The following is a 27102-nucleotide window of genomic DNA, read 5'->3' as shown; positions in this document are numbered from 1 at the left end:
CTTAAATAAGATCGAATGAGCAATGAAGAAAAAAAATACAAAAAAAGGTGGGAAGAACTTGGCATTTTGCCCTGCTATTGTCCCACTTAATAGGAAAAGAATTAACACCTTTAAAGATTGTTTTCCCATATTAACTGATGCAGGTTTTAAGTTTCTTAGCTAGTGATGTAATCTTAAATAGACATCACTGACGGGATATGACATGGGAAGTATTTGTTGAGAAACAAATGGGAAAACCTTTTCCTGCAATATACAAGAAGTACCTTTAAATCTGATACTAATTTTAAGGCACTTTTGCAGTCAAGTAGAATGAAAAAGGCTAACGAGGCATAGAAATTGGAAAGTAATTATTCTGTTATGTGTTCTTGTGGCATCTTATATCGCATAAAACCATGTCACCTTCATCTGTGGTTTTCAAAGAAGATAAGTTTTATGTCAGTTTGAAACTTGAAAAATTAACTAAATGATCCGAGAGTTTCTTCAAGGTTTCCTTTAGTGAATGCACTAGCGTTTAAACAGGTTCTAGGAGTACTTGGAGTAAGATTGCTGATCTATGAAATTCTTGTTTGACATAGGAGAAGCTCTGAGAGTACTGTCTTTTTAATGCAAATGGACAAAGGAGCCAGAACCTCCTAGATTAAATTATGTGTAGTTTTTCAGTCCGTGTCTTAAAATAACCACAGGAAACACTTACTTTTCAGCTGCTGTAGCTGTGTTTTAAAAAGATAGGCCATTTTTTTGTTGGTGGAAAGAGTAAGAAACTTCTAAACCAATCTGCCAGAACTGATTTTTTTTTTTTTGATTCCCTCCTTCCCCCATCCTGAGGAGTCCTTGTGCTGAAAATATGGTCAGCAGTATATTAGAATTAGGACAGCAGTATGTTAGTATAGGACAAAAGTAAGTGTTATTTCCTTGTCACAGTAGCAAAAATAGTTTAATGTTTTATCATATGTTTTCATAGTCTGCATGTTTTGCAGATGGAGATCAATGTCTGGTTATTAATGTATTTGATGGTTTAAGGGAATTTTGATACAAAGCTAATTTCATGAGTTCTTAAGCTGGATTTACTATTCTGTTCTGGAATATGTATTAAAACCTGGGTTTTTTTCCCAAAAAGAGTTGCGTGAGATTTGCCTTGCAATGCTTTTGAATTTTTTGTTCCAGTGTAGTGTCACTGTAACTCAAATGGCAAGTGCTAACAACTTGCCAACATTTTCTTATACATCATTAAAGTTGAAGAGTAGTTCTTTGTGCCCTAAATTTAAATAAATTTCCTATTAGAGGGGAGTTACTTGGAGCAGCTTGATGGTACTGAATGAGATTTCAGACTTTTTGGAGGGTTTGAGTTTACTGACTAAAGGAAATGAGTGTGGATGGGAAAACAGTTTACTAAATTCATACTGAAATGGGTTTTCTTTCTGTAAGGGCTGTGAACAGCAAGCTGAGATATGAGTGTGATTAGTAAATATAGGGATGGGCAGAAGTGTACTGTTAGATGATATCATGGTATGAATGTAGTAGTTGAAAGGTGTAGAATGTAGCTGGACTGATGCTGGTTTTAAGAACTAATCAGTTTTTCTCTTAGCAAAAGACAGGTGTAAGCAGTTTAAGCTGCTCCTCAGTATTCCTTTTTTTAAGCATCTTGTAACATGTTTTACTGTTTCCTTCAAACACAAGCCTGTGGATGTTGAAAGTTGTTTTTCCTTCAAATTACTTGATCTTTTTTGCCCCAATTTTATTGATTTCTTCCTTTTTAAAGAATCATGTATACCACTTAAAAAAAACAACAAAAAGACAATTCTTGCCTACTTGCACTTAGTTTCATCTTCAAGAGACATTAGGATAATATCCTGCATTTGTGGAAGTTGTATAGATGGAAGAGCTTAGCCCAAGAAGCATCCTGTACATCTTCAGAGTTGGACATAATTAAAGGGTAGGTTCTGTGGGTGGGTGTTACAGTAGGACCAACCAATGAATCCCCTTGTAAAAAAACCAACCAACCAAACAAACAAAAAAAAAAACCAAAAAAACCCCCAAAACCCAACCAAAAAAACCAAACCACCCTGCTATTAGAGTAGGTTATTGTACTATGCTCTCTTACTTTTTTTATTAATATCTCTATCACACAAATACTGGATTGGTGGATATGGATACAAAGCAACAAATTTTAATCTTAGCTCTTTGCTATAAATGTTTTTTTAAATGGATGTTCATTTTATTACAATAGTAATACTTCATTGTGTTGATAAAAATGGAGAAACTTAACATGGGCAGTAACAATCTACTACATAATTTTCTTCAGTTGCTGCAGCAAAGACCAGAAATGCATTTTAAGTTCTACAGAATTTTTTTACATTTAGCTGGAAAAAACATACTGTGGCTACGTTGAGGATGAACTTGAAACGCCCATCCTTGAGGGGTAGATTACAAAAACGCAAAAGATAGAAGGGCAGAATCAGGTCAACAGGTGTTTTATGTGCTTAAAGCTGCTTGATTATCTTGGGCTATTGCTAACTGTGATCTATGTGTGCTTAAATTTATCCTATGGAAAGTGCTTGTTTGAATAGAATTTTTCTGTTGCAATGTTATCTATAATGGGAACTCTTAATTTCTGTTCTGTTGGCTGTTGGTTCTCTTGTAATTAAGATACCAGATTCAACTGAAGAACCTAATGTGATTAAAACTACTCCACATTGTTCCAGCACTTAATTTTTGCCTTTTTTGGCATGTGATGTATGAAATAAGAGGTTTTTTCATGTTACCTATATAATGCTCTGTAAGGCCACTGTGGGCCATCTAGTACAGGTGAACAAATGGTAAAGAACACTTGGCATTTCTTAGTTCTATTTCAACTCACTAACAAAAAAACCCAGTCTGAGTGAAATATTACCTCATCTTGATAAGTAGTTTATGTGATTGTCAATATCGCATGTTAAAGCAGTGCACCATTTATTTTCAGCAGTGTCATTCGTCTAATAAAGGATAACTCAGTGTAACGCAGAAGGAAATTGAATATCTGATCTTCTTTGATATCCCAAAGGCAAAAGGAATAAAATCAACTTGTTGGGTGTAGCGACAGTTAGGACTAAAAGAATGTGATTAGGTCAAGTTCCACTGTAAAACAATGTGGTTGATACTACTTTCATACTGTAAGACTAACAGGCTGTGATGCTGTTGATAGGTATTTTTAAGATTGCTTACTCCCTTGTATTTGCAGAACCTTTGCATTTATGTTTTAGATCATTTCCTGATTGAATGATGGAGTCTTTTATACTTGAGTAAAACTGAACTTGACTTTGCTTATTTTGAAAATTATTTGTAGTTAGTAGAACAAACTCTCAGAATTTTACTTTAGTCTCTGTTGGAAGGTCATCACAAATTACTGGATTAGATAAAGACAAGAAAATGGTACATTCATTTATCAGCTCTTTCTGATTCAGAGGCATGTGTATCTTTTTGTGAAAATTGAATCAGCTGAAGATTCAGGGAGTGGCAAAAGTCTTGTTGCATCACTGGTGGGGTTTACTTCACATGGGAGCGTGGAGGAGTACAGTTCAACATTGTACAACTTAACTAGGTTTGAAGAGTCCATAGTGCTCTGCTGAGTATGAACTCTGTATGCCTTTGTTTCTGGTGTTTTGTCACGGCTCATACCATAGCAAATGAAGCAGTTGGTTCTGTGGGAGGCACGTATGAAGAGGGTTGGCTTTTGAACTCCCATGTTGCTATGACCAGAGGCAGTTTATAACCTTTTCCTCCCATTCCTTCTACCTACTGTTAGCTTTCCGGGTAACAGGAAGCTACTTATGGCAATTCCTGAACTGCCTATGTTCAAGGGGGCAGCTAGCATACCAGTGCAGGCCAGCTGGGTGTTAACATTGCACAGACAGGTGAGCTGAGTAGACCCCCTTGTTTTTCATCTGACATGGACTAAAGACATATCTTCAGGAATTACATGTACCCTAATCTGTACAGTGTTTAGGTTTGCTGTGGGAAATTAGTCTTTCAGGAAACCCCAGCTGCTCACAAATTGGGTTGAAACTAGCTGAAGCTATGTCAGGGAAGAAGGTATTTTTTAAAGTTAATGGACTAAACTGGCTGGTTTGGTCGTAGGCCTCGTGTCTCTACAAAACTGTGCTAAGTCCACCCAATTTTAAAAGTGCCTATAGGCAGAGTTGGTCTCTAGTGCTTAACCCATCTCATTCTTACAGGTGGAATAGGAAGTTGCTTCTGTGCCTTCATTTGCACTTTATGCCCTTCTGGTTGCAAGCTGTGGAGCTAAATGAGAAATTCTCTTCAGCTTTTACTATATTTGTAAAGACCACTGTGGATTTTCATCTACAGCTCATGTATAGAGTGTTTTGTGTCTGGAGAATGTTTTCTGGATTTTTCTTTTGTCTTGTATTTTTGATTCCTTGGAGAGTTTGATGTTCCTGCTTATTTTAAGAGGGTATGACCAGTGGCTTTATGAGCTTTGGGGTAGCTTCTAGTAGAGGAAGCAGTTCAGGAGTATCTGGTAATAAGCTTGCCAGCTTTTAGAGAAGCATTCTGAGAAGTTGTGAAAGTTGCCATGTTAGGCAGGCAGGCTGTCTTCATTTTTCTAAAACTAACCAGGGACTGTCTCAAGATTTAAAACTACATTTTAGAAAAGTACCATATTCTATCACTGTGTGTTGTCCTCCCCCCCCCCCCCCCGCCTTGTACTTTTGAAGCCCACAGAGGTATTTTGCTCAAACTTTCAAATTAAATTTATGTGATCCTTACTTAAACTGTAGGCAACCTGAAATTAAAACTACACCATGAACTGCCTGTTTGACCTTCACTGAATGTAGAAGAATACATGATAGTCCAAGTGCTTATGAAATGAGATCGCTTCTTCAGCAAAGTGATCAGTGCCTTGGGTTTCATTTTCTTCCTAGCATTTAACCTTGCCTAATGTATTTCTAGATCTTTCTGTGTTAATCTGAAATTATTTCAACCACAGTTCTGGCTGGGCTAGCTGCCCAGTTGTGTGCAACAAGGCAGTTATTCCCCACTCCCCCTCCCTCTCCCTTTTTTCTTTTTAATGTACCAGTGTTGTTTGTAGCTTTCAGTTTTTCCTCTGCATTTGGATGAGGAAACATTACCGACGGTTGGCCACATAGAGCATGTGGGACAGCTGTGCAGTAGTTGGTAAAGGATTCTGTGGTCTGTTTGTGACTAGTCAAAGAAGGAAGCATAGCATTATTTTCAAGATCAACCATCGCATCTTGGGGAAAAAAATACACTTCAAGAAAACACTCGTTTAATAGAATTCTGATTTGTTAATGGCAGTGCTGTAGATAGGAAAGTCAGCCAAGCCTTATAGGCAGCATCCCTAAGCAGTGAAAACTGCCAAGGTTCACTGTAACTGAAGAAATGTAGATTTTAATGTTGTCAGGTGGTGTACTGGGATTTGCCACTGCTAGCCAAGTTTAAAAAAAAAATACTCTTCCAATGACAAGTCAGCTGTAAAGTTCATAAAATGGCTACATTATCTGAGTAAGTTTTTAGAAAAATTCATTCATTCTGGATGAGGTTTGAGATGCGTTGGATTTTAATACTGCCAGATGAAGTTTATGCATGATTTCATGCAACAAGGTGTTAGGTTTTACGTAATATTTTTTTCTAAGAAAACCATAAATCCTTTCTATGAGCTCCTTTGTAACCTCTCTTCTTAATTTTCAAGTGCTTGGGGAAAACATAAAGTTACTCGCTGAAGGAATTTTTTTACAAAAAGGTAAATTACTTTTATTATGGTGTGAACAGCTGAAGCAATGAGGTGCTGCAGAGATTTGAAAAATGTCACAAAATACCAGTGTAATGGAGAATATATGTAGCTTTGGCAATAAAGGTCTATCCTGTCCATCTTTACTTTGCTGTATTATGCAGCAACAAAGAGTACTTAGAGTCGTTGCAACTTCTGTTATAAACTTAGGTCCACTTAAAAGCAGTTGTGTAACTTCCATTTGGTGATGAAAATTAGAACAGATGGTTCTGAGATAATTAATCCTTTTTTTTTCTTCCTTTGTTTGTGGTCAAAAAATAACAGACTTTTCCATTAAATTCCTTTTTTGGGGAAAAGTGGATTGGGCTCCAGGTGGAAAATTGGGAGGTGGAGGAAAACAAGTCCTTTAAAAGCTTGGTTTTTAAAAAAAATGGAGGGGAGCTATTAGGAAATGAACGTCTGATTCAAAAGCCTGGATATTGCACATTGTTGATAATATACTATTATAAAGGCACTTTTACTCTATGGTTTGTAAGGTTTCTTTAGACAAATCTGTTTGCTTGCAGTTAGGAAGTCTGGTGATGCTTTGAGGCCTTTTCAGTTTTGCATAATACATAATGATAACTGTTTAAGAGTTTTTCTTTGGTGGTCCCTGATGTGGCAGAAAAAAACAGATTATTTTCAAAGTGGTATTGCCTTAATACAGACTTTTAAAGTATGTATGCTAATCTTCATTACATGAGGGAAGATATGAAAAATATTTTTTCTGTCTTTATCTGGACTGGCTTTTAAAAACCATAATTTGAAATGTGTCCCCTCTTTGTTTTTTTTTTCTTCCCCTTAGATTTGAGTTCTGTGAACCTGCTTTTGTGGTTGGTAATTGTTTGGAAATAGCTTCAGACAGTCATCAATATGACCGGATTTACTGTGGAGCTGGAGTCCAGAAAGACCATGAAAACTACATGAAAATTTTATTGAAAGTTGGAGGCATTTTAGTAATGCCTATAGAAGATCAGGTGACTTAGTGACAATTTCCCCTTTTTATCTTTTAGTATGAGAAATACATTATTTAAGGAATGCTTTTAAATGTATATTTGACTAAGTTAATGTTCAACTAATGATATCTTGATTCACTGTGTTGTTGCAGTTAAGCAGATAGTAGTCTTTTTTAATGAAGTCTTGAACTTTAAGGGAAAAAACTTGTAGGAAAGCATCAATATCCTGCTTCCAACAAAGTGTCTTGCAAAACTGTGTCTTCAGTGAAACTAGAACTCCATTCATAGTATTTGCGGTGTATTATACTAGTCCCAGAACTGCTTTGGAATCTCCTTGCCACACAGACGTTTTCAGTCAGTACTTCAAAACAAAGAAACCACCCTCTAAACCAAGAGAATTTATTTCAGAGAAATATAAAATAGCTGTGATTAGTGGGACATTGTAAGGGGAGGAAAAATACTGAAGGAAAAAATATTACTTTTTCCTAGCAGATTAAACATTTTTCAGACGGGTGTATTATTTTAATAATACTTCGCACTTCTATCACTTTTCATCCTTAGATCTCAAAAGGCTTTACAAAGGTAAGTTTTATTCTCCCTGTTATACTAATAGGGAAATTGAGAAGGACAGATTATGTGTCTTAAGTTGATGTCATCCTGAATACAATTACTGAAATGCTTGTTGATAAACATGCTAGTTACTTTTTCTTCCAAAAAGAATTACTGCATTATGTATTTGCTTCCTCAAAATACTGAAGTGATTTAAACATAGCCTGTGTGATTCAGTTCCATAATTTTTTTTTTCAGTATTTATTGGACTAAGATACTTATGTCAGGTGAAATTGATGGAATCCAACTTAAAAGCAGTCACAATTTGAAAGCAAAATTAAAACTGTGAATATTTCTACCTTGTATACAAATGGTTAGGGGGCTAAAGCATGTAAAATACAAGGAGCACCTGAAAGATCTGGGTTAATCTAGCCTGCAGAGAAACAGCTAAGGGAACATTTAATTCCTGACTTGGCTTCTTAAAGGGGTAGATAATTTACCTAGTAGACGGGAGTCCAATTCTCCCCAGAGGTGCACAGCAAACTGGAAGAAGAATGTTATGAATGGCAGCAAGGGGGCATTCTATCTGCATATAGGGAAAACAATTTTTCATAATGGGAGTGGTTGAACACTACAGTAGGTTGCCTAGACAGGTTGGGGAATCTCAGTCCTAGGAAATCTTTTTGAACTTCATCGGAAAAGCTGCTGAGTAGCCTGATTTAACTTTGAAGTTGGTCTTGTTCAAGCAGGAGGTAGGACTCCAGAGGTTGCTTCCAATTTAAGGTACTCTCTGATCTCTTGGAAAAATCAGAAAAAGCAAAACTTAACTCAGGCCTTAATTTTCCAGCTGCATCTCTTCCCATTGCCAAAGAGCCTTAGTCGGTACTCTAGTGAACAAGTAATTTGAAGGTCCAAGGAATATGAAAGTCCTTTCTGTTCATAAAACAGCCTTTATAAATTAAATTTGAAGCAAATCAAAACAGCAGTGTGTTTGAACACCAATCTGAATAGTATTGAGTATGACAAAACTGTAACCACTGATTTATTTTGTTTTTATGCAGCTAACACAAATCTTGAGAACAGGACAAAACACGTGGGAAAGTAAAAATATCCTTGCTGTTTCATTTGCTCCACTAGTGCAACCAAACAGAAATGACAACGGCAAACATGACACTGTGGGACTGCGTAAGTGTCATTTGTGCTTGCTCCCTTTGGCTTGATGGGTTGTTATAGTGCCTGCTGGTGGTGTTCTGGAAGTGGGGAGACTATGCTATACAGACATAATGTGATAGAACAGGAACATACAGTTAGCAAAGCAGTAGCTCACTGATAGGTTTTTGTGCTCCTGGCACCTGTTCTTTGTTACTAAATAATTAGTATCCTGAATTAAAGTGATACAGTGTTTCCATCTTATTTTTCCAGACTTCTCTTCCTTTCAGGTTCAGCTTCTCTATTTCTAGCAAGGTATAGATAAAATAGCAAGCTAATATTAGGTCTGTCAGGAGTGCTAACTTTCTCATGGTCTCCCAGAGAAAAATACTACTTCTCTTCCCCCTGAAATGGACAGAACAGGTCTAAAGTGCTGCTATGGTACAGTAGGATATTAATAGCTGAGTGTGCTTGTGTCTGCAACTGATAGAGTCATGCTTAGCTGTCTTTTATTAGTCATTCAGGTTGGCTTTCTAGCTGCAATGCTTTGAATTAGGTTAGTAAAGGTATTTAGAACGTCTCTGAAAGTACATCTGTTGGCAAGATGATAAGATAGCATGATAAGGGAAAGGGGAAAAAAGTGGCAGAGAAAGGTGTAGCATTGAAATTTTCTGTCAGAGTAGACAGGGTTAGGACTAGAGTAATACATAGAGCTTCAGTAGCCTGTAGGAACTTAAATAAACCTAACAAAGAGCCTAGAAGTTATTTTTCTCTCCTGTTTTGTTCTGTTAACATACAACCAAAGGGAACTAATCCCTCTGTCCTCTTGGCATTTTTCTTGCCTCTGTGCACGTTTTTTTTAACTGTGAAATGGGTATAAACCTTTCAGGAGTCCAGGATGTCCCATCAGGTTGTATTGCCTGTAACTACTGAGTAGTAGAGAGGCTGTTGAGAGTGTGTGTGAGCTTGTCAAGGATAGTTCCTTAATACAGTTATCTTTACTGATTTTGTTTAAAGTACAGAAGATCCTTTCCTTTATGTATAATCAGTTCTTCCTCAGAAATAATTCATTTTGGTTGTTTTAACACTTGATTTTTGAGACTTGAGATGTTATTTCCTGAAATTAACTTGTTAATACAAGATATTTTTTTTTCCTCTCTTCTTTGCTTTAGGTGTAGTCCATAATAGATAGTCTGTATCATGACTAACAGTGAAATAGAGTAGTGGCTTGTCAGATTTTCTGGTCTTACTATGATTTTATGCAGTCTAATTCCCTAGAAGACAGAAGAGGATTTTCAAGTGTTCTCTGTCACCATTCCTGAATTTTCAGAATGAAAATAGTGCAGAAAGTAGCGCTCAGAACTGAACTGTAGTACAATAAAGGTGTTTCCTCTAAGTAGCTTAAAATAATTTCAAAATTACTTTTTAGTGAGAAGAAGAAAATAGCATGCAAATGTGCTACTAAGTTGGCACTATTTAAAAGGGAAAAAAAACCCCGCAAAACAACATCAGGGGCTTAAAGCTGCACTGCAAAATGAAATCAGTAAAATAGGCTTATTTCCACTGCTCAGGCTGGTCTAGTTTTACTGTGAAGCTTAAAAAAAAGTTCAGATTAGTCTAGTAAACATTATCCTTCTGTAAACTTTAGCCAGAAATTGCAGATGGCACTACTAAGTAAACATGGAGTCTATGCCATACTTTGGAAAACCCTTGAATACCTTCTGACACATATGTAATGTTATATATAGACTATAGTTATAACTCTCATGTACATAGGTATTAGTAAAATACCTTTCAGCCAGTCATTCTCAAAGTAGAATCTTTTTCTCGTAGAAAACTACAGCGGTGTTGCTAAAAGGATCATTTTACCAACTTAGTTACTGGTTAGGACACAGTTCACTGCTGCTAGACATTTGGAAGGAAGTGGACATTAAACATGCAAAAATTGCATCCTGTTCCTTCCATTTAAAAAAAATAAAATATCCATAATGTGAATAGTTTGATTAGTGCTGTTAGGAGAGAAACTAAGACAGAGTGGCAGTAAACCACATCCAGATTCTCATGTTATGTGTAAATGATTTAAGATTGCTTATTCAACACCAGAGTGGTTACACCTGTGTGGCATGTTGCAAGCAAGGATGAACTCTGTCTTTGGGTAGATTAAAGCTATGTGATAAAGGTCAAGCACCACTAGTATTGGTAAAGTAAATTCTGCATCTCAACAAAGTTTTACATTTGAGCAGGATGTTAACATGGTTGCATAGCTTCATGCTTAACTTAGTATAGGAAGTAAACTTGTGTTGACCCACAGTGTATGAACTAACAACTGTGATCATGAGCCCAATACATACATCACTGATAAGTCACAATGATAGGTTTTATTGAAGTCTAATTTTTGGGTTTTTATTCAATCATAATGAAGGAGAAAAGATGAAACTTCTTAGATTCAGTTAAATTTTACTTTATTTTTAAGTTGGTTACCCTCAGATACAATTTTTAAACATTAAGCAAGTTTGAGAAGATCACTCATTAAAACAAAAGCTAGTTGTATTTCTTGGTCCACTTGGCTTAAATCTATGAATATCAGTAACACTTAAGGCTACTTCTGTTATTTTAAGTCTTCCCTAGGTGTTCTCCTGAGTAGTTCTGTATTCAAACAGATTTTATATTACCTGCATAGGAAAGCTTTCTGACTGTGTTACTGTAAGACTTCCTAACTATCCTTCCTACCTCTCAAGCATTTTTGTTGTTGTTTTAAATACAGCAAGTCTGAAGCTTTCTAAAAGCTTATTTTCTTTATGCTAGCTATGTGCGTGTCTGAGATTTCTGAACAGAAGTGCAGGAGCTTCAGGCCTTGACCGACTTCATGTAGTATGAATTGTTGGTAGTTACCAATTACAGCTTATTATCTGGGATGCAACTGTGAGGAGCTTACTTTGTCTTTAAAACTTTTAGATGCTGTCTTCAAAATCAAATAGAATACAATCAATCATAACTAGCACTAAAAATGATGTGGTTAGTTTATATTATCTTACAGGATAAGAAAGCTGAGAGTTTACTGCATTTACACCTTTTTCAGGATACAGTGTTTCAAAATTTTCTTCCACCCTCTTGTGAAGGAAATTTATTTTTTTTTCTTCTGATTTTATGAAGTCTCTCTCACATGGTTCTGTATACAGGACAAATGCCTGCTACCCCATTACTTCAACTTTATATACCTACCTTGTGCTTGCATTTACTATGATTGCCATACAGTCTGCAATCATGGCTTGCTTAGCGTGATCTTACAGATGTGTTTTGGATAGTTAGATAGGGTTTGTTCTTGAATTTTGACTTGGTTTTACATTAAACAAGTGACGCTTGTTCTCTTTTCTATTTTTGTTGGCATTAGCTGAAATCAGTATTGCCAGTCATAAACATACTTTCTGTCTCAGATATGAGTAACTAGCATGCAATTGAAGTCAGTGTATGAAACAATAGATTTTGTTTGAAGTACACTGAGTGTTTTTTAAGCTGAATGCAATATTGGAAGTGTAATTATCAGACTTATTTCTTCACTAACTTCCTTGCCATAGTCCCCGGTAATTTTATGCTACTTTGTATAGGAAGAAAAATGTTGAAGGGTTCAACAGTATGTGGTTTTCATTGGAGTGCTTTTTTGGTTTTGTTTTCCTTGGAATTAGCCAGCTGTAGCTCATCTAGGGCAGGCATCCACCAGCCCAGCAATACTTAGTCATCACCTCCCTGTCTGTCATTGGAAAATATGTGCCTTTTGGCTTTTTGTTACTTGCTTTTTTTTCTTCAGGACTTCAGTAATTCTGATTCCTTTTCTGCTGCAAAAATACGGGTGACTTACCTGGTTGGTCAGCTGTGAAGTTGATGTGGCCATCCCTCATCAGTTGGATTCAGTAGGAAGTAGGGAAAAGCATAGTGAATGGAAGAGAGAGGCAGAAGAAAGGCACTTGCCTAAACAAATGTGACATAGGGGTAGAAATTGTTTCCCAGCAGCAGGATCTTAAAACAGTGCCAGCAGTGGGTCCCAAGACTTGCCAGGTGCTAAAAGGTGACATATTTGTTGTGCGCTTTCTTAAATTTACTTTAATAATCTGTTCACGCTTCTACTTCTCTTGCACAACTGTCAAAAGACTTCTTAATTTCTTGGACTGTGCCATAGGGTTTGTCAAGGTGGCTATCTACCCTTGTTTCATTTGCATATTGTATCATGTACTAAAATTTCAGTTGTTCTTGAACATTTGTCTTACTGCCTTGCAGGTAATTTTTTTGCTAGAGGGAAATTTCACTTAGTATAACTTACTTTTCTTTCATTTTAGCTCCATGTGCTGTTAGGAATCTCCAGGACCTAGCTCGAATATATATCAGACGCACCCTTAGAAACTTCATAAATGAGGAGATGAAAGCCAAGGGTATTGCTCAGAAGGCTCCTCCAAAACGAAAACGCAGGAGATGTCGTAGACGCAGGATTAACACCTATGTGTTTGTTGGTAATCAGCTCATTCCTCAGCCTCTAGATAGTGAAGAAGATGAAAGAATGGAAGATGACAACAAAGAGGAAGAGGATAAAGATCACAGTGAGGCCTTGAAGCCAGAAGAGCCTCCTCGAAATCTGTTGAGAGAGAAGATTATGAGTCTACCATTACCTGAATCTTTAAAAGCATACTTGACCTATTACAGAGAGAAATAACTTGTTTTAAGTAGAAGTAATGCCTACTGATAGTTCCTTTATTCTTGAAAATGTAGCATTTATTAAAAAGTAGGTGGACAGATTATTATTAGTCTTTCATTGAGACTGAAGTACAGCGATAAATCGTAACATGTCTCTATCTTGTCTTTGCTACAAGGAAGACTTGCATTCAACAATAGAATCCCTTTTTAAAAATCTATTTTTCTTTAAATTTTGGAAATGCTGTTTTAACACTGATAGAAATATATATTCCATTATGCAGCACTAATCAATATTTTGCATGGTAAGTCTTTTTTGATCCCTAACAGATTTGTATTGATAAAAGGATGAGTGAAATTTTATATATGCTAAATAATTGTTAAACATGTGCATCTGACTTGATGAGCAATTTGTCTGTATTTATTATTATTAGGGAAACATTTTAAACATGCAGACACTTATCCTCTAATGTCAGAATCAGACCCTTTTAAAGTTTATTTTACTATGGCTTTGTTGCAATCATTATTACTATGTTGGTATAGATGTATTCCAACAACACAAGTGCAATAAACGTATACAGACACTGAATGAGCTGGCTTTAATGAAATATGAAAATACAAGTTCTGAAATGTCAGATGACCCTGCTACTTCTGCATCTGTATCTTTTGCCAAAAGATCTTGAGAAAAGTAACAGCTTCTCTCAGAGCCTTAAAGAAACAACATATTGAATAAGAAGCAAAGCAATGCTTACTTCAGCTCTGCTTGTATTTAACTCCATTCTACACTTTCAGTATTTCTAACTAGAAGCACTTCCTCATTTGTGGGAAGTTTAGGACAGTACACTTTGTTATTTCTACAGCTCACAGCATTGCGTCAGAATGTTTGGTAATACAAAATTGTAATTTAGATTTCAGTCATCTATATTTACTGCTTTTAAGTAGAGGTAGAATTTCAACAAAGTTTAGTTTGTATTGCTTATTGGGATAGCTATAATAGTAGAAGTTAGAATTTGTTCAGCAAATGCACTTTAGTAAGTGAATTTTATACTTAACATGCATCTCCAAGAAGGTAAACTTGTGCTGGCCTATATTTTGTTTCTGAGCATGGCTCTTAGCACAAAAATATAAAGTCATATGCATCTTTTGGAAACCTAAGAGTAGCAGTGCAACTGTGGGGACCCACAATAGTGCTGATTTACATCATTCTACGATTTTTCCTCTTCTAGTTGTGAAGTTATTTGCGGTTCTCATTTTTAACTTTGCTTTTGCCATCATAATTTCTTCATTCTGTTGTAATATAACCATGAGGGAAAACACTGTTTATTAAGAACTTGGTATGATATGCATTAAAAGCCACAATCATTGGAAACGTATGCCTGTTGGACCCAGTGAAAAACATTCCTATTGAAATATCCTGCACGATACATTTTATAATACTGGTAAGAATTTTTTTGTGTAATAATAAACCAAAATAATCACATCTTTCTAAAACAGTAAATGTTCCTAGTCCAAGTATTTATAACCAGCCAATATTCATATGGTCTAACAGTCCAATATTGACTTCAAAATACATAAGCATTTTGCTGCATCTGAGGAGGAAGACAATACATAATGCCATGACACTGACTCTTTATGGTGCATTTCATGCTGTAGTCCCTTTTTTTTAAGGTACATCATAGTAATGTTTAAGTGGAACTTCATGAAGGCCTGTTGTACCAGCATGTGGAGTTACTTTCCGCAATATATTTACAGTATAAGTAAACAATACTATTTGAAATAGATATTTTGACTTTATTTTAAAAGCAGGAAAAACTAAGAAGAAATAGTTTTCCAAAATAATGATACTAATAAAGTAATTGTGATGCTTCAGCTGTAAGAATTGAACATAATCTTGTTTTAAATTGATTATTTTAGATGGGGTTTAAATAATCTGAAGTTTGAGATGTTTTTTTTGTCTCTCCTTTTCTTGGAATCTACATCCATAAGCTCAAGAGTATGAGATTACTAAATATTACTTAAATACTTCAAGGACTTTATACAGGATGCTTTTGGAGAATAAATTTCTGCATTCTTTCACACCTGTATACTTGGAAAAAATGGACAGCGGATGACTTGTCATGATTCTTCAGTATGTAAGGTTTTTTTGGAGTCACTGAAAGAGAATGTTTCTTCTGTGTTTTATATGTGGATTTATTTTACACTCTTGAATTTATATTTACATAAATAAAAAGGTAGAAACGCAAAATTAATTAAAACTTAATTTTTGCCATCTCAGTTGATGATGGGGACATTGTTGCAATAAAATGGTTTTTTTGTGTTTTCTTCTTGTTTGAATTTCTGTGTTTCTATGCAAGTATTTTCAGTTATTTGGAAATTCAGATACCAGTTTGTTCATAGTTAGGTCAGTAACTTCTTAATAAAGGCTATTCTTGAATTTCAGAAATAGAGAAATACACCTTCTTGCTCAATTTTTAATTTTTGCAAAGGTTGGAAGATGAGATGTTTATTCGTGACACAGGAAAGCTGTTTTGGGCCCAGCACTACTGTTGAAGTACTCATGTGGAGAGTTAGTTTCTTCTGGACAGCCCAGAAGCTATACTTAAGCTATATACTCAAGAACAGTTTCATCCTGGTTTTTTTTTTTTCCTAAATATTGAGATTGTTTTCACCCTCAACAGAGCAACTATCTGGGTCCAAATAAATAAGGAAAACTTTAAGGTAAGAACAGCAAGGGAGTGAGTCACACTTCCTATGGAAACTCCCTCTTGGTGCAACAGTATATTGTTACCAGTTAGAGGAGAAATGCAAGTTGGGTAAGGCTGGGCTGACCAGCAATACTGTAATTGTGGTCACTGTAAGGAAGGATGTGATGAATTGGAACTTCCAGTGATTTTTATCTTTGGCCTGGTGGAAGACTTGAGACCAGTGCAGTCTTTTCAGAAGACCTGGAGTTCTTAATCCCATGTTGTTCAGGAAAAGCTAAACAGCTGCCTCCCAAAAACTTGGGAAATGGTTTTTCTTGAAATGAATCTGAACAGCTTCATTCAGCTGAGCACTATCTCTTGCTTGTTCAGATGCTGGCAACTTAAGTCTATTTTCTTTTTTCTTTTTTTTTTTAAAATCCTGTCATTTTTTTTCTCTAAACTACTTTAAATGCATCTTCACCTGTCAGTTTGAAAACAAATGGGGAATGTGATCAAATGTGCTATGTTCTGATTAAAGCTGTTTTAACTCATTAATCCAACTCTCAAGAGTGTCTCCTACTCATGTAATTGAGTAAAACAGAAGGCTTCTACCTTTGTGTGATTTACTAATCAATTATGGAAGATAAAGGAGTTGTGTGCTACGTTCTTACATGTGTCTACACAACTCCACCTTAATGAGCTCCTAATTATTTTGACATTTGAAGCGTGTATGAGGTCCTTTCCATAAACTTGTTTTGAGAAGGTCATTGGAGTGTAATGGGAACAGTAGGGCTTTAAAGTTGTGTGTTTCTTGATATCCTTTAGTAAAATTAACTTCAGTAAAATCTAGATGGCTGGCTTGATAAATGTCTGCTTCCTTGGCTTCTGTCGCTTCACAGTGTACATCTCAACTTGTTAAATTACTCTGTTCAAGAGAAGCTGGCTTGTTTATCCACAGGCTTGCACCATGTTTCTGGTCAGTATGGAACACTGATTTATTTGTGCTTTTTAACGTGATGGTAACATTTTCTTTCTAGAGTCCTCTGATTGTCATCCTTTGTATTCTGTGATGCTTTAAAGAGGTTTATCAGGGGAGCTAATGGAACTTACACCTCGCTGTTAAAGCTCTATCCTCTGCTGCTGTGAACTAGGAATCTGTGTAATATCTTGGCAGGATATTCTGCAAAATACTTCCGTGCTGGAGAGAAGTGAAAGCACTACAGAAAGCACTGAATTGTTTTCTCTGCCTCTTCCTTCATGCATTCACAAGCAGCCATAATGATTGTAGGCTGGAAGAAGAGAAAACGGGGCAAAAGTGTATCAGTACATGCTAAATGCTGTTTTGTCTTTTTATGAGCATTTCCTTGCTATTTTGGTAGTCTTTGTCCTGACGTAGATCTACAGGGGGTTTTGTGGATATACACTTTGGAGTCTTCTCTCGGGCATCCTTTTGAGTTCCTGCACCAGGATGTTGAGTTTGATCAGGTTTCTGTTTACTTTGTGAAGCCTAGCGGCTTCTATTCATGTCACATCTCTGAAAATTGGGCTGTTTAAGTACGGAAACTAACTAGTTCAGGAGCCTTACTTTAGACTCTCACTTCTGAAATGGTGTTGGTACTTACTTATTACAAATCTGTATGACAACCTGTATGTCCAAGATAGAGACTGTTTCCATCTTCTGATATAAACCACCGTGACTGAAGTGGCCATTTTTATACTGAAGCTTTCACCTGATTCCTAGTCAAGATCTGGAGGCTCACTAATCTGTACTTCCTAGAAGGGGGTCGGTGGTTTTTTTTTCTTCGGAAGGTGTTGACACTCAAACTCATTTTTTAGGCAGGGGGGCGGGGACACACACACACACACACACACACACGCTCGCTCTTTCACTGAGATCTGAACAGTCTAAGAATTGTGGTTAATCTAGACCTAAATATTTTAGAAAACAATGGTGCACTTACAGTACTTTTATATAGAGGAAAGAGAATGACAGTAATAACCACAGTAATACAATTAGACTTGTAATACGTGCACTTCTTCGTTTTTGTTCCTCTTCTTGGAGTTAGGATCAATCTCCCTTCATTTGCCCTGAGTGTTAAATCCACAGCTTGCAACTGCTGGAGAGGGTAACACAGTTCTGCGCCTGTGCAGTCCTTCATGGGAGGAATATTTTGTTGATGTTGCTGATTCCTCTTGCTCTCTCAGGATCAGCTTGGGGGTCATTCGTATGTTGGATAATGTGCTTTGGCATCTTCATTGTTCTGTAGCTCCAGCTTGTATCCAAGTTTTCTATGTGTGATAATCTGCGTATGTTAGATACCATGTTTTGTTACCCTTAAGACCAGTTTTGTGAAATTTTGGGTCTGCTTTTTTTTTTTTTAACTGACCATTATGGCGGTGTGCACAGCTGTGGGATCTCCAGTACCAGCTGTGGGCCTCAGCTCTTGCCATCCCATGCCAGTATTCACCTACACCGCCTCCTGTGTTCCCGCTTCTCAGGGCCTCTGCTCGCTTACCAGGGCTGCATTTTCTGCACTATGGCATTGTGTGAGAATGATAAGTGGCTCATTCTGCCACCAGTAATGGCTTGTTACTGTTATCTGTATAAAACTAGGCTGGTACCATACTAAGATAAGCAAAACAGATTACCTATAGACACCAGGTCAACTAGAGAGTCACTGAGTAAAAGCTACAGGTAGGTGAAGGAAAACTCGGATGTAGCCAGTCCAGAGGCCTTGCAAACTAGTACAAAGTGTATGGCCTGCTGTTGGCAATGTCAGTACCATATTGCAGGGTTACACAAAGGTGAAAACAAGCTTTCATGTCTCTACTTGACTAAGTGATCAAAAAGCATTTTTTTTTTTTTTTTTTTTTTTTTTTTAGGGTTGGGCTGGGAGCAGGGATAAAGGAGGAATGAGAGGAGGGAAATTTATATAGGGGAAAGTGACCGGTAAATAAGCAGTAGCAACAAGTCATTTTGTCTCCAAAAATTTGGCAAAAAGTTTTGTTTCCCATTTCAAAATCTTTAATTTCTGCCAGTTCCCTGGTCTGTACAATCAATGGTCTTTGTATGTTAGCTTGAAAGGAGATTTTGCTCCATGTTTTGGCCACTTTAAATGCCTGGTTTTAATATTTCTAACTTTAGTTTTTGTCCTGGCCTTCAGTTTGTGTCTCTGCTAAATGGTACAGTGCATATTTGTGCTGTAATCAGTAAGAGCAAACATATAGTGCACTGGTTTTGTACTGTTTGCTCCACATCTAACAAATTCTGTAACATTGGCTTTCAGTAATCTTAACAGTAGTGACCTTTTTAGATCAGCATCCTACAAAACTAAGTCTGTTATTTGTAGTCCTTTTTAGCTTGTTTTTTTCAAGACTCAACGGGTTGGTTTTCTACAAAATAAAAAAAGTAGTACATGCCTAGAAAATGCTTTCTGACCTTGCTGAGGAATTGTATCAAAAAAATTGTGCATAATAAATTGCACCAAAAGAGGGCAGGATTGCCTTACAGGAAACTTAAAGGCTCTGTACTGACAACTGGTAGAAAAGACAAATATCTACATTGATGTTTTTATAATGAAAGATTTCTTTGAGTAACTTGCTTAGATACATATCTGGAGAATGGAGAATCATTTTCCAAGTCTTTTTATGATTTTTCCAAATTTCTGAAATTTCTGTTTTAGGTGTATACTATAATAGTTCTTTTCTGGGGTAAGCTGAGACCTTTTCAGAGTTGCTGATGTGGATAAAGCCTTCCATTCATAGAAATTCAAGGTACCACACTGTAAAAGGGTCTGTAAGAGCTTGACTAACTGTAGTTGGGCATTAGCTGTCTTCAGCTGCCAGAGTTGTTTTGGATTTCATGCTAATGCTTACTTCAGACCATATATGAAGATTGGACACTGGGACATGTGAGGAAAGCATGTCTGTGCAGAAAACGGCCGTGCATGACGTCATCCATCCCTGTGCATGACTCTTGCAGACCTATGTAATGCAGTAGGCAGCTACTGCTGTGCCTGCTGTACAGCGCTGCTGCTCGTCTCCTGAGCTGGAGAGCAGCGTGTGTGGCAGAGGCATTGGCTGGAAGGGAGGCCCTAGTCGTGAAGCAAATATGCATTAAATGTTACGACTGTTGCACTAAAGCCTGGCCCCAGCAGGACAACGTTTCTCAGAGAAAGAGGTGTAAGTTGCAGGGAAGTGCCTTGCAGCACTGCTTTGGTGGTCCACTGCTAAGGGCCCGGGCAAGAGTTTTGTCCGTTCCAGATCCTCTACCTATGCCACGAACAGATCCTAGTCCTACCTTTAGTGTTTGCAGCAGAAACCAAGGTAGCTGTCCAAGCTTCTGGATTATGCAAACTGGCAGTTTTGCAGTCCTGAGAGTTTATAGTCTCTGGCAGTTGCTGATTTACTTCTGAAAAGGGGGGGGAAATGTGAAATGATGGCCAAAAAAGCAAGCGTCATATTTAAAGCATGAGACAAACAGATCTGTCATGCTGTTTCCATAGCATGCTCTCGACTTTGCCAATGATGCCGGTGCTGAGATGAGTATTGGCAACAATCTTACTAGGATGCAGTTTCAACTTCTCTTGAAAAATGGAACACATTTCTAAACTATTGTGATAGCAGAGGGAGGACATGAATGCTGAATGCTCAGAGGCCAGAGTGAGGTTTTGCATGGATGCAAAGGTTGGCAGGCTTGTTAGCTTAAATAGCACAAGGTACACAGAGTGCTGCTAAGCGGCTTTCAGACCACAGTTTGTATATGCCGAGATGTGGGATAGGGGTAACACAAGCTATCTTCCTATGAAAACCTAGTGCTTCATTCCACAGCTCCTCTTTTCTACTCTCAGACGCTCCCTAAAATAGGGATTGTGTGAATATGTTGTAGAAAGCAGTTACAGGATCATTATCTTAAGTACCTGCACTCAGTGACTTCTCCATATCCAGAAACTGGGATTTTAGGTTTTCTTTAACCCTTACTAAATCTTTTTAATAGTGATGTGCATCTCAATGACCTTATCTCACTTCCGGAAATTGGGCTTAAAAACTAATCAGTCCATTTTTTTTTTTCCCCTGAACACAAAAATATATTTCATTGGTTTTTTGGTGGAGAAGGGGGGGTAACTGATGTTTTGGGGAGCGATAGTGATGTGATACTAATTTGAGATTAATAATAAATTCTGATGTAACTGTTTTTCTGTAAACATAATATCTCATTTTATTGCTATTGAAATCATCATGCTAATGTCCTTTTCTCTGCAGTGGTGGTAGCAATTATGGTGAGACAAATTTAGTTCTGTCACAGTAACCTTGCTTTTTTTTATCCACTACTGATCTTTCACCTTGTATCTAATCCATGGACTCCAGTGGTTGCTAATTGCAAGCCACTGTCTGTGTAAGATGCTGGGAGGAGAACATCATCCCTAGGAACTGAACACATGTGAAATGCTGAACACCAGTGGATAATGGAGTTATGAGATCCTTTTCGGGCAAATACAAATTTAAAAAAAAATTGAAGGACTTGCAAATCATAGGCAAAGGTCCACAGAAGAGTTCAAGTGTCCAGCTGCCACTTGAGGCACCTAAAATAAAAGTTTGTATGTCCATAGGTTCTCAATTCAACCACTACCTCCAATTCTCACCTGCCTGCCACGGGGTTTAATATAACTTAGTTGTCACTTAAGTCCCAACAGGGATCACAGAGCAGGTATTCCCCAGTTCATTTTGTCCTGAAAGCTCAAACCACTCCTGTTGAATTAGGCCTTGGACCTCGGAGCAGGTGAATGATGCTATTGTAAACAGCAAGAGATACTGATGCAAGTGCTCTCTCAAAACCAGGAAGACCAAGGTTTTCAATGAAAGTTCCCCTCTGACAGGTAAGAGATCTAACTTCCATGTTGGGAGAATTTATGGAAGTGAATGACAGCCATCTTTTCTCTCTTAGGCTTCAATAGTTGTGGCTGGTTGAATTAGTTCCCATGTCGTCATGCTGACTGCTGTGAATCCCATGCTGTTTCCCACAAATTCTCTCAGATGTGTGGTGGACAGGTAGGAGGATACCAGGTCTTGCTTAATCTGTTTAACCCTTCTGTGGAAAAAAAGCCGTACCACAGAGCAAAATGTATATTTGTTTGCATGAGCTTTATGCTGGGTTCAAATCCTTTTTTTTTTTTTTCCTTCCAGAGATGATAGCTTTTGTTAGTCAATTGCTTTTAATGATGCAGCCTTGCTTTGCTGTGAAGATGCTTGGAGATTTCAGAATCAATATTAAAAAAAAGGAGATTGAAAAGGCTATTGAAAGTGTTTGGTCACAAACAAGAATGGCAAAAATGCCAACTATGCTTTTCGACAATTTTTAAAGCTCTGTGTCAAAGCAATTTCCTAATTAGTGCTTGGGGATATGGCTAAGAACAGACAATAAAATCATTAATGAAAATAGCTGAACAATAAGCTTTTCACTGTATTGTTCTCTGACATACTAGAAATAAATATTCTAGAAACTTTATCTCTTTAAACAGAATATAAATTTCTGCCTTGGATTTTTCCTGTAAGTGTGCTAGCAGTTGCAAATATAACTCTAATGTATTTTGATAAAGAGCAGTAGTCTACTCAGGAGTAACTGAAAAAGATGAAATCCTTATTCCATTCAAGTCAATAGGGATTCTGCTATTGCCTCCAATAAATACTGGATTTCACTGTTGTAAAAAAATTTCCTGTCTCTGAAGAGTTTATAGTATAAGACAAAGAAGAGGTGAAGTATGTAGGAAAAGAATACAGTATGCAAGAAGTGTGTAACCAGTTTCATGTCACGTTAGTTCTTATGTTTTATTTTCTTGTAAAAGAATTTGTTAAATTTAAAGCAAGGCCCCTTCTGGTGTGAAATATGTGAATTGGAGCTTTCATGGGAACATGAAGGTTTCGCTAGGATATGAGCTGAGGAGATGAAGCAGAAAGTGAGGAGGAAGAAAGCTGGAAGGTGAGAGGGAACTGTGAGTAACTGGCACAAAGGATGGACCTGGTTTGCTCTGGGATTATACTAGTAGGAGGGGGAGTGGGACCAATGAACAGCAACTAAAGAGAAGATGCAAAATGGCATTGATAGTATTGTAGCTTGGAAGAGCAAGCCGCTGATTATTTATACCCCACATGGGAAGCTCCTGAGGTTTTGTAAGCTTCCGAAGCCCCAGTGGGACCTGTTGGCTCTGGTAGGTGGTGGTTGGGCTGCTATGGTACAGCCTTGCTTGACTTATGACCTAGTCTGACTAAAAGGGCTACCAATTAATTCTCCCAGATTTGTCCAAATAACTCAGAGGATGGCAAGAAAGTCTATTCAGGTGCTCATAACATTTCACTGACGCAAGTCCTTACATCTTGAGTGGGCTGGTCTTGTTCACATTGAAACCCCTCAATTCTGCAAATTTAATTTCTCCAACGCTTTCAGGGTCCAATCTAAGATGTATGTAAGGCCTCAAAGAAAAAAAACGACTAAACAATAGCCCACTGAAGGCATGTGATATGACCCTTGTACTTCTGTGCTAGATCAGAGTGTTTGAAAATCCTCTTTGTCTTTTGAATGTGCTAACTTTTGAGCTGTAGATTATTCTGTGTGGAAGATGGAAAGGAAATGTGATTCTTCCGAGTCTCTTCAGCTGAAATTATTTTAATTTACATAGAATAATTCAGTAAGCATTAGGTCAGAGACAACTAAAAAATGATGGTTTTGGTGGGTAGGGTCCTCACTGGGGAGAAGGGACTTGAATTTCAACCTGCAATCCAATGTGTATTTAAATATTTTATTTTAAGCACCCTCATAAGGAACAAACTAAATCCAGAAAAAGCCAGGTAGGTTTTTTTTATCCAAAAAGGGGAGAACAAGTGATAGAGAGACAAGAGTTTGGCTGAGACATCTCTAAACATTGTTCCCAGAAGGGAGAAAGGGACATGGAGATGGAAGGGAGAGGAGGGGAAAGTGGTGGGAACTGGGCAGGGGCACAGTGGACACAGTTCTGACTGGAAACAGGTAAAAGGTAGCAGATGTGCAGAGATTGGGGCTTGGGGGAAGGGTCGTGTCTGCCCCCAAAAAGGGAGAGGGATGAACTCACTGGCAGTCACTAAGTGCTGATTCGGGCACCAGCTCCTGCTCCCAGCAGGGTCTGGCCAGCCCTTCCCCAGCCAGGTCTTGTGCTGATGGGAGATGGGGTGGTCATGGCGTTTCCTTCAAGGGAGCAGAGAAAATATTAGAAAACCATTCCTGTAGTAATTCAGCTGCTGAGGAAAGGAAGAGCTGGCATTCACACTTTTTTTCATGAGAAAGGAGCAGCACAGGCATCCATCAGGTGAATGCTCAGCCCTTTCAGTCTCAATGAAGATAAATGATAGGACTCAATGAAATACCCTGTTCCTAAAACTGTTAAATTTCAGACTCGCCTTCCAGTCCCGCCTTTTTGTCAGCATTTCCTTTTAGCTGAATACTATCCCTGGCCTTGGCGGTTTGCCTGTCGCCAGCCTTGATTTTGGGGCCTCACAAGCACAGAGGGAGGGAGAGTGCTTAATGCAGGGTACCACGCATAACTTTAAGCCTGCAGTTAAACAAGGGGCTGACTGGAGGGAGGGAGAGGGCTGCTGTGGAGTATCTCTTTGGTATGGGGCCCAACAGGAGTTCCTGAATAAATATACATGCTCTACACTGTGGTCCAAAGGAACAATATTAATTTCCTCTGAAGATGCCAGTTTATTTTCATAAAAATGCAAAGCTATAAACAAAGAGCCTGTCTCCAAATTTTTTTTATTAAAATTTGAAGTGTTGCCTGGCAATAGGAGCACTTATGCCCTGTAGGCAACATGTCCAGAAGTTAGGGAATATTACACAATGTTAATGTTAAAGCTGTGAGATCTAAGCTGTTTAGTGGATCTAGCCACAAATTTCCAGTTGTGCCAGCAGATCTGAGGAAACAGCCTTTCTTAGTAAGAGGGATGCAGGAAATCCGGGGGGAATTGGAGGCTCCTTCAGTGGTCTGTTGGTGACTGTACATGTCAGTAGCCCATGCCTCAGTTTATCCCGCAGGAAAATATGCTTTGTGTCACTGAACGCCTTTGGCAAATGCTTTAACAAGAAGGACTACTTCACTATAAGAAGCATTTTGTTGTTTAAATGAGACCTCACGCAGCTGGGCCTAGATCCTGGCACAGGACAAACCAAGTCAGCGAGCTGCTTTCCTCCTAGTTTCTCTGGATGGGGAAGGAACGGGGAAAGACAGCAGTGAAAGACAAAAGAAGGAGCAAGAGCAAAAGAGAGGGGGTTTGCCTCCCCAGGCTGCAGAGAATGTGATGTAGCTTTCAGACTATGCACCTAGATAGCTTCTTGCTGGTCGCAGCCTGAGATTGATATTATCTCCAAGGAATTTCAAAAGCAGACTGCGTTTGGCAGCTCTCCTCTTGCAAGACAGTTTGTCATCAGCAACATATGCCCCCTTTCCCTGTAGGCACATGCACAGCTGAGTTGTCCAGACTGGCTTTCATTACTTTTCAGGTGAGGAGAAGCTCTTCCTCTGCCTCATCTTTCCCTTTGAAAAGTCTCTGCGCCTGCCCAGAGACTGTCCAGAAACTGTCCCAGTGCATGAGCAGAACCTCAAAATATTTGAATTTCTGGAAATACTGAAGGCCAAAGTGTGGCACCTCCCAAGTGCCTGGTGCTGGCAGGACCTCTGAGCAGAATAGAAGGTGGCAGCAGCAGGGCAGAAAATTGTCTGCTTAAATGAGAAGTGCTTATTTCTCACACCGTGTGGCTGCATGACACGGTGCGCAGGTGCCCTGGCTGAATAAAAAAGCTGCTGGATACTGTGGTAATATTAATAGTAGGAAATGTCTTCATGCACATGGATGCTGAAGCATATTGGATGGCAGGCTTGAGGCCACACAGTGCGATTGCTGGTGGAGGAAGCTGATGTGCATTTGAAGGTTTGGGCTTTGCTGGTTCTCCTTGCTGCTAAGCCAGGATACCTTTTTCTCTGCTCAAGAGATAAGCCTCCCACACTGTAGTTTTTAGAACAAACTTCACTACACAGCCAGTAATGGCAGATGTTTTTCAGCTTGATTACTTCTACTGTCATTTAGTTAAGGTTCCCACATGTAATTTTTGCTCTCCTTATGTTTGTACATCAGAAGGGGATGCTTGGAAATGCTTGTTTTGTGGGAGTGTAATATGAACAAGGAATACTGGATAATGATTATAGCAGCATGGGTTTATCAAATGACTCTTATTTCAGATTATGTGCTTGTAAGTGATTAAGTTTTTAAGGCTGCCACCTCCTTGTGAAGTGTTTAAAATCAAAATTAGTTTGATTGTAACTGATTAAAGCTACTGTGGGCAAACACGCTCTGTTTGCCCATCCAGTCGTCTGTGTGTGGACGGAGTCAGGAGTTGTGCTAGTTTGCCTTCAGAAAAGAGTTACGACAATGTTAGGAACTTTGTAATCATTGGTTTTGTCTTTATAGCCTCAATAGTGACCTGCCTGATGCTTTTTTGGAGCCTGGGAAGCAAGTGGCAGTTTATTAAATGGGTGAACAATGGATGGCTGGAAATTACAGGGGAATGAAAGAACTTTGGGTTGGATTTGATCACAATTGAATTAATCTTCTCAAATACAGTGTGTTACCTGAAGGTGCTAAGCAGTAAGTTTTATAGCCGCAACACTGTTTGTTGTTCCTTCAAATTCTCTTTCCTGAAGCTCAGATCAATAAAAACTTCGCCCTAGCTCACCCCCTTATTTCTCTTAAAGAAAAAAAGAGCAATTTACAGTTACAGCACTTACCTACAGCTGAATGCTGGAGGCCTTAACCTTCTTTAAGAAGTCAAGTCATCTGTGGATTATATTGGAATCAATTGATGAATTACAACCAGATTATCAAAAACATTGCTATTGTTGTTTCTACTGTTCGAGTCACAAATCATTCACGAAGGGCCCACGTGTCAAGCTCGTTGCACAGTCCATGCACGAGTTTACAGCCTGAGGTCAGATCCTGCCTATTGCTCCTCCACAAGGGAGCCTATGTTGTGGAAGGCAGTGAGGTCCCACGTAAATGCTGCCAGTTTCCCGAGTGGCATGGCTTGCCCAGTCAGAGCCAGGGACCTGGTGAGATGCTGCCCACAGCTGAAAGAAATGTGGAAACGTGTAGTAGAGAGGGTGGAATAGCACTGGGAAGACATTGTATATGCAGTATAGAAGAGAGCGAATGAAATGTCTGTAGAGAAAAATCACTGAAACATCGCTTTTCTTCAATGGATGCCTATGAGGTTTTT

The 27102-nt window shown here is 38.2% G+C and overlaps 1 protein-coding gene across 7 annotated transcripts in view; it reads left to right on the top strand.

Annotated features, from left to right (window-relative positions):
• The window catches only part of PCMTD1 (protein-L-isoaspartate (D-aspartate) O-methyltransferase domain containing 1), a 45902-nt gene extending 30461 nt beyond the window's left edge, over nucleotides 1-15441 (top strand). For 5 of the 7 annotated variants that reach the window (XM_075023280.1, XM_075023275.1, XM_075023276.1 and 2 more), the window contains 4 exons: nucleotides 6591-6762; nucleotides 7303-7323; nucleotides 8352-8475; nucleotides 12771-15441. In XM_075023280.1, the coding sequence (XP_074879381.1) occupies nucleotides 6709-6762; nucleotides 7303-7323; nucleotides 8352-8475; nucleotides 12771-13141 (570 nt within the window). In that variant the 5' untranslated portion in view covers nucleotides 6591-6708 and the 3' untranslated portion in view covers nucleotides 13142-15441. The remainder of the gene's footprint in view (nucleotides 1-6590; nucleotides 6763-7302; nucleotides 7324-8351; nucleotides 8476-12770) is intronic. The other 2 variants (XM_075023279.1, XM_075023282.1) reach the window with 1 other exon arrangement.
• The last annotated feature ends 11661 nt before the right edge of the window (nucleotides 15442-27102 follow it).

Source organism: Buteo buteo, chromosome 3 (assembly GCF_964188355.1).
Source record: "Buteo buteo chromosome 3, bButBut1.hap1.1, whole genome shotgun sequence".
Classification (NCBI taxonomy): Eukaryota; Metazoa; Chordata; class Aves; order Accipitriformes; family Accipitridae; genus Buteo; species Buteo buteo.
The sequence above is the reverse complement of the archived record's forward strand: the minus strand, read 5'-3'. Positions and strand labels throughout refer to the sequence as shown.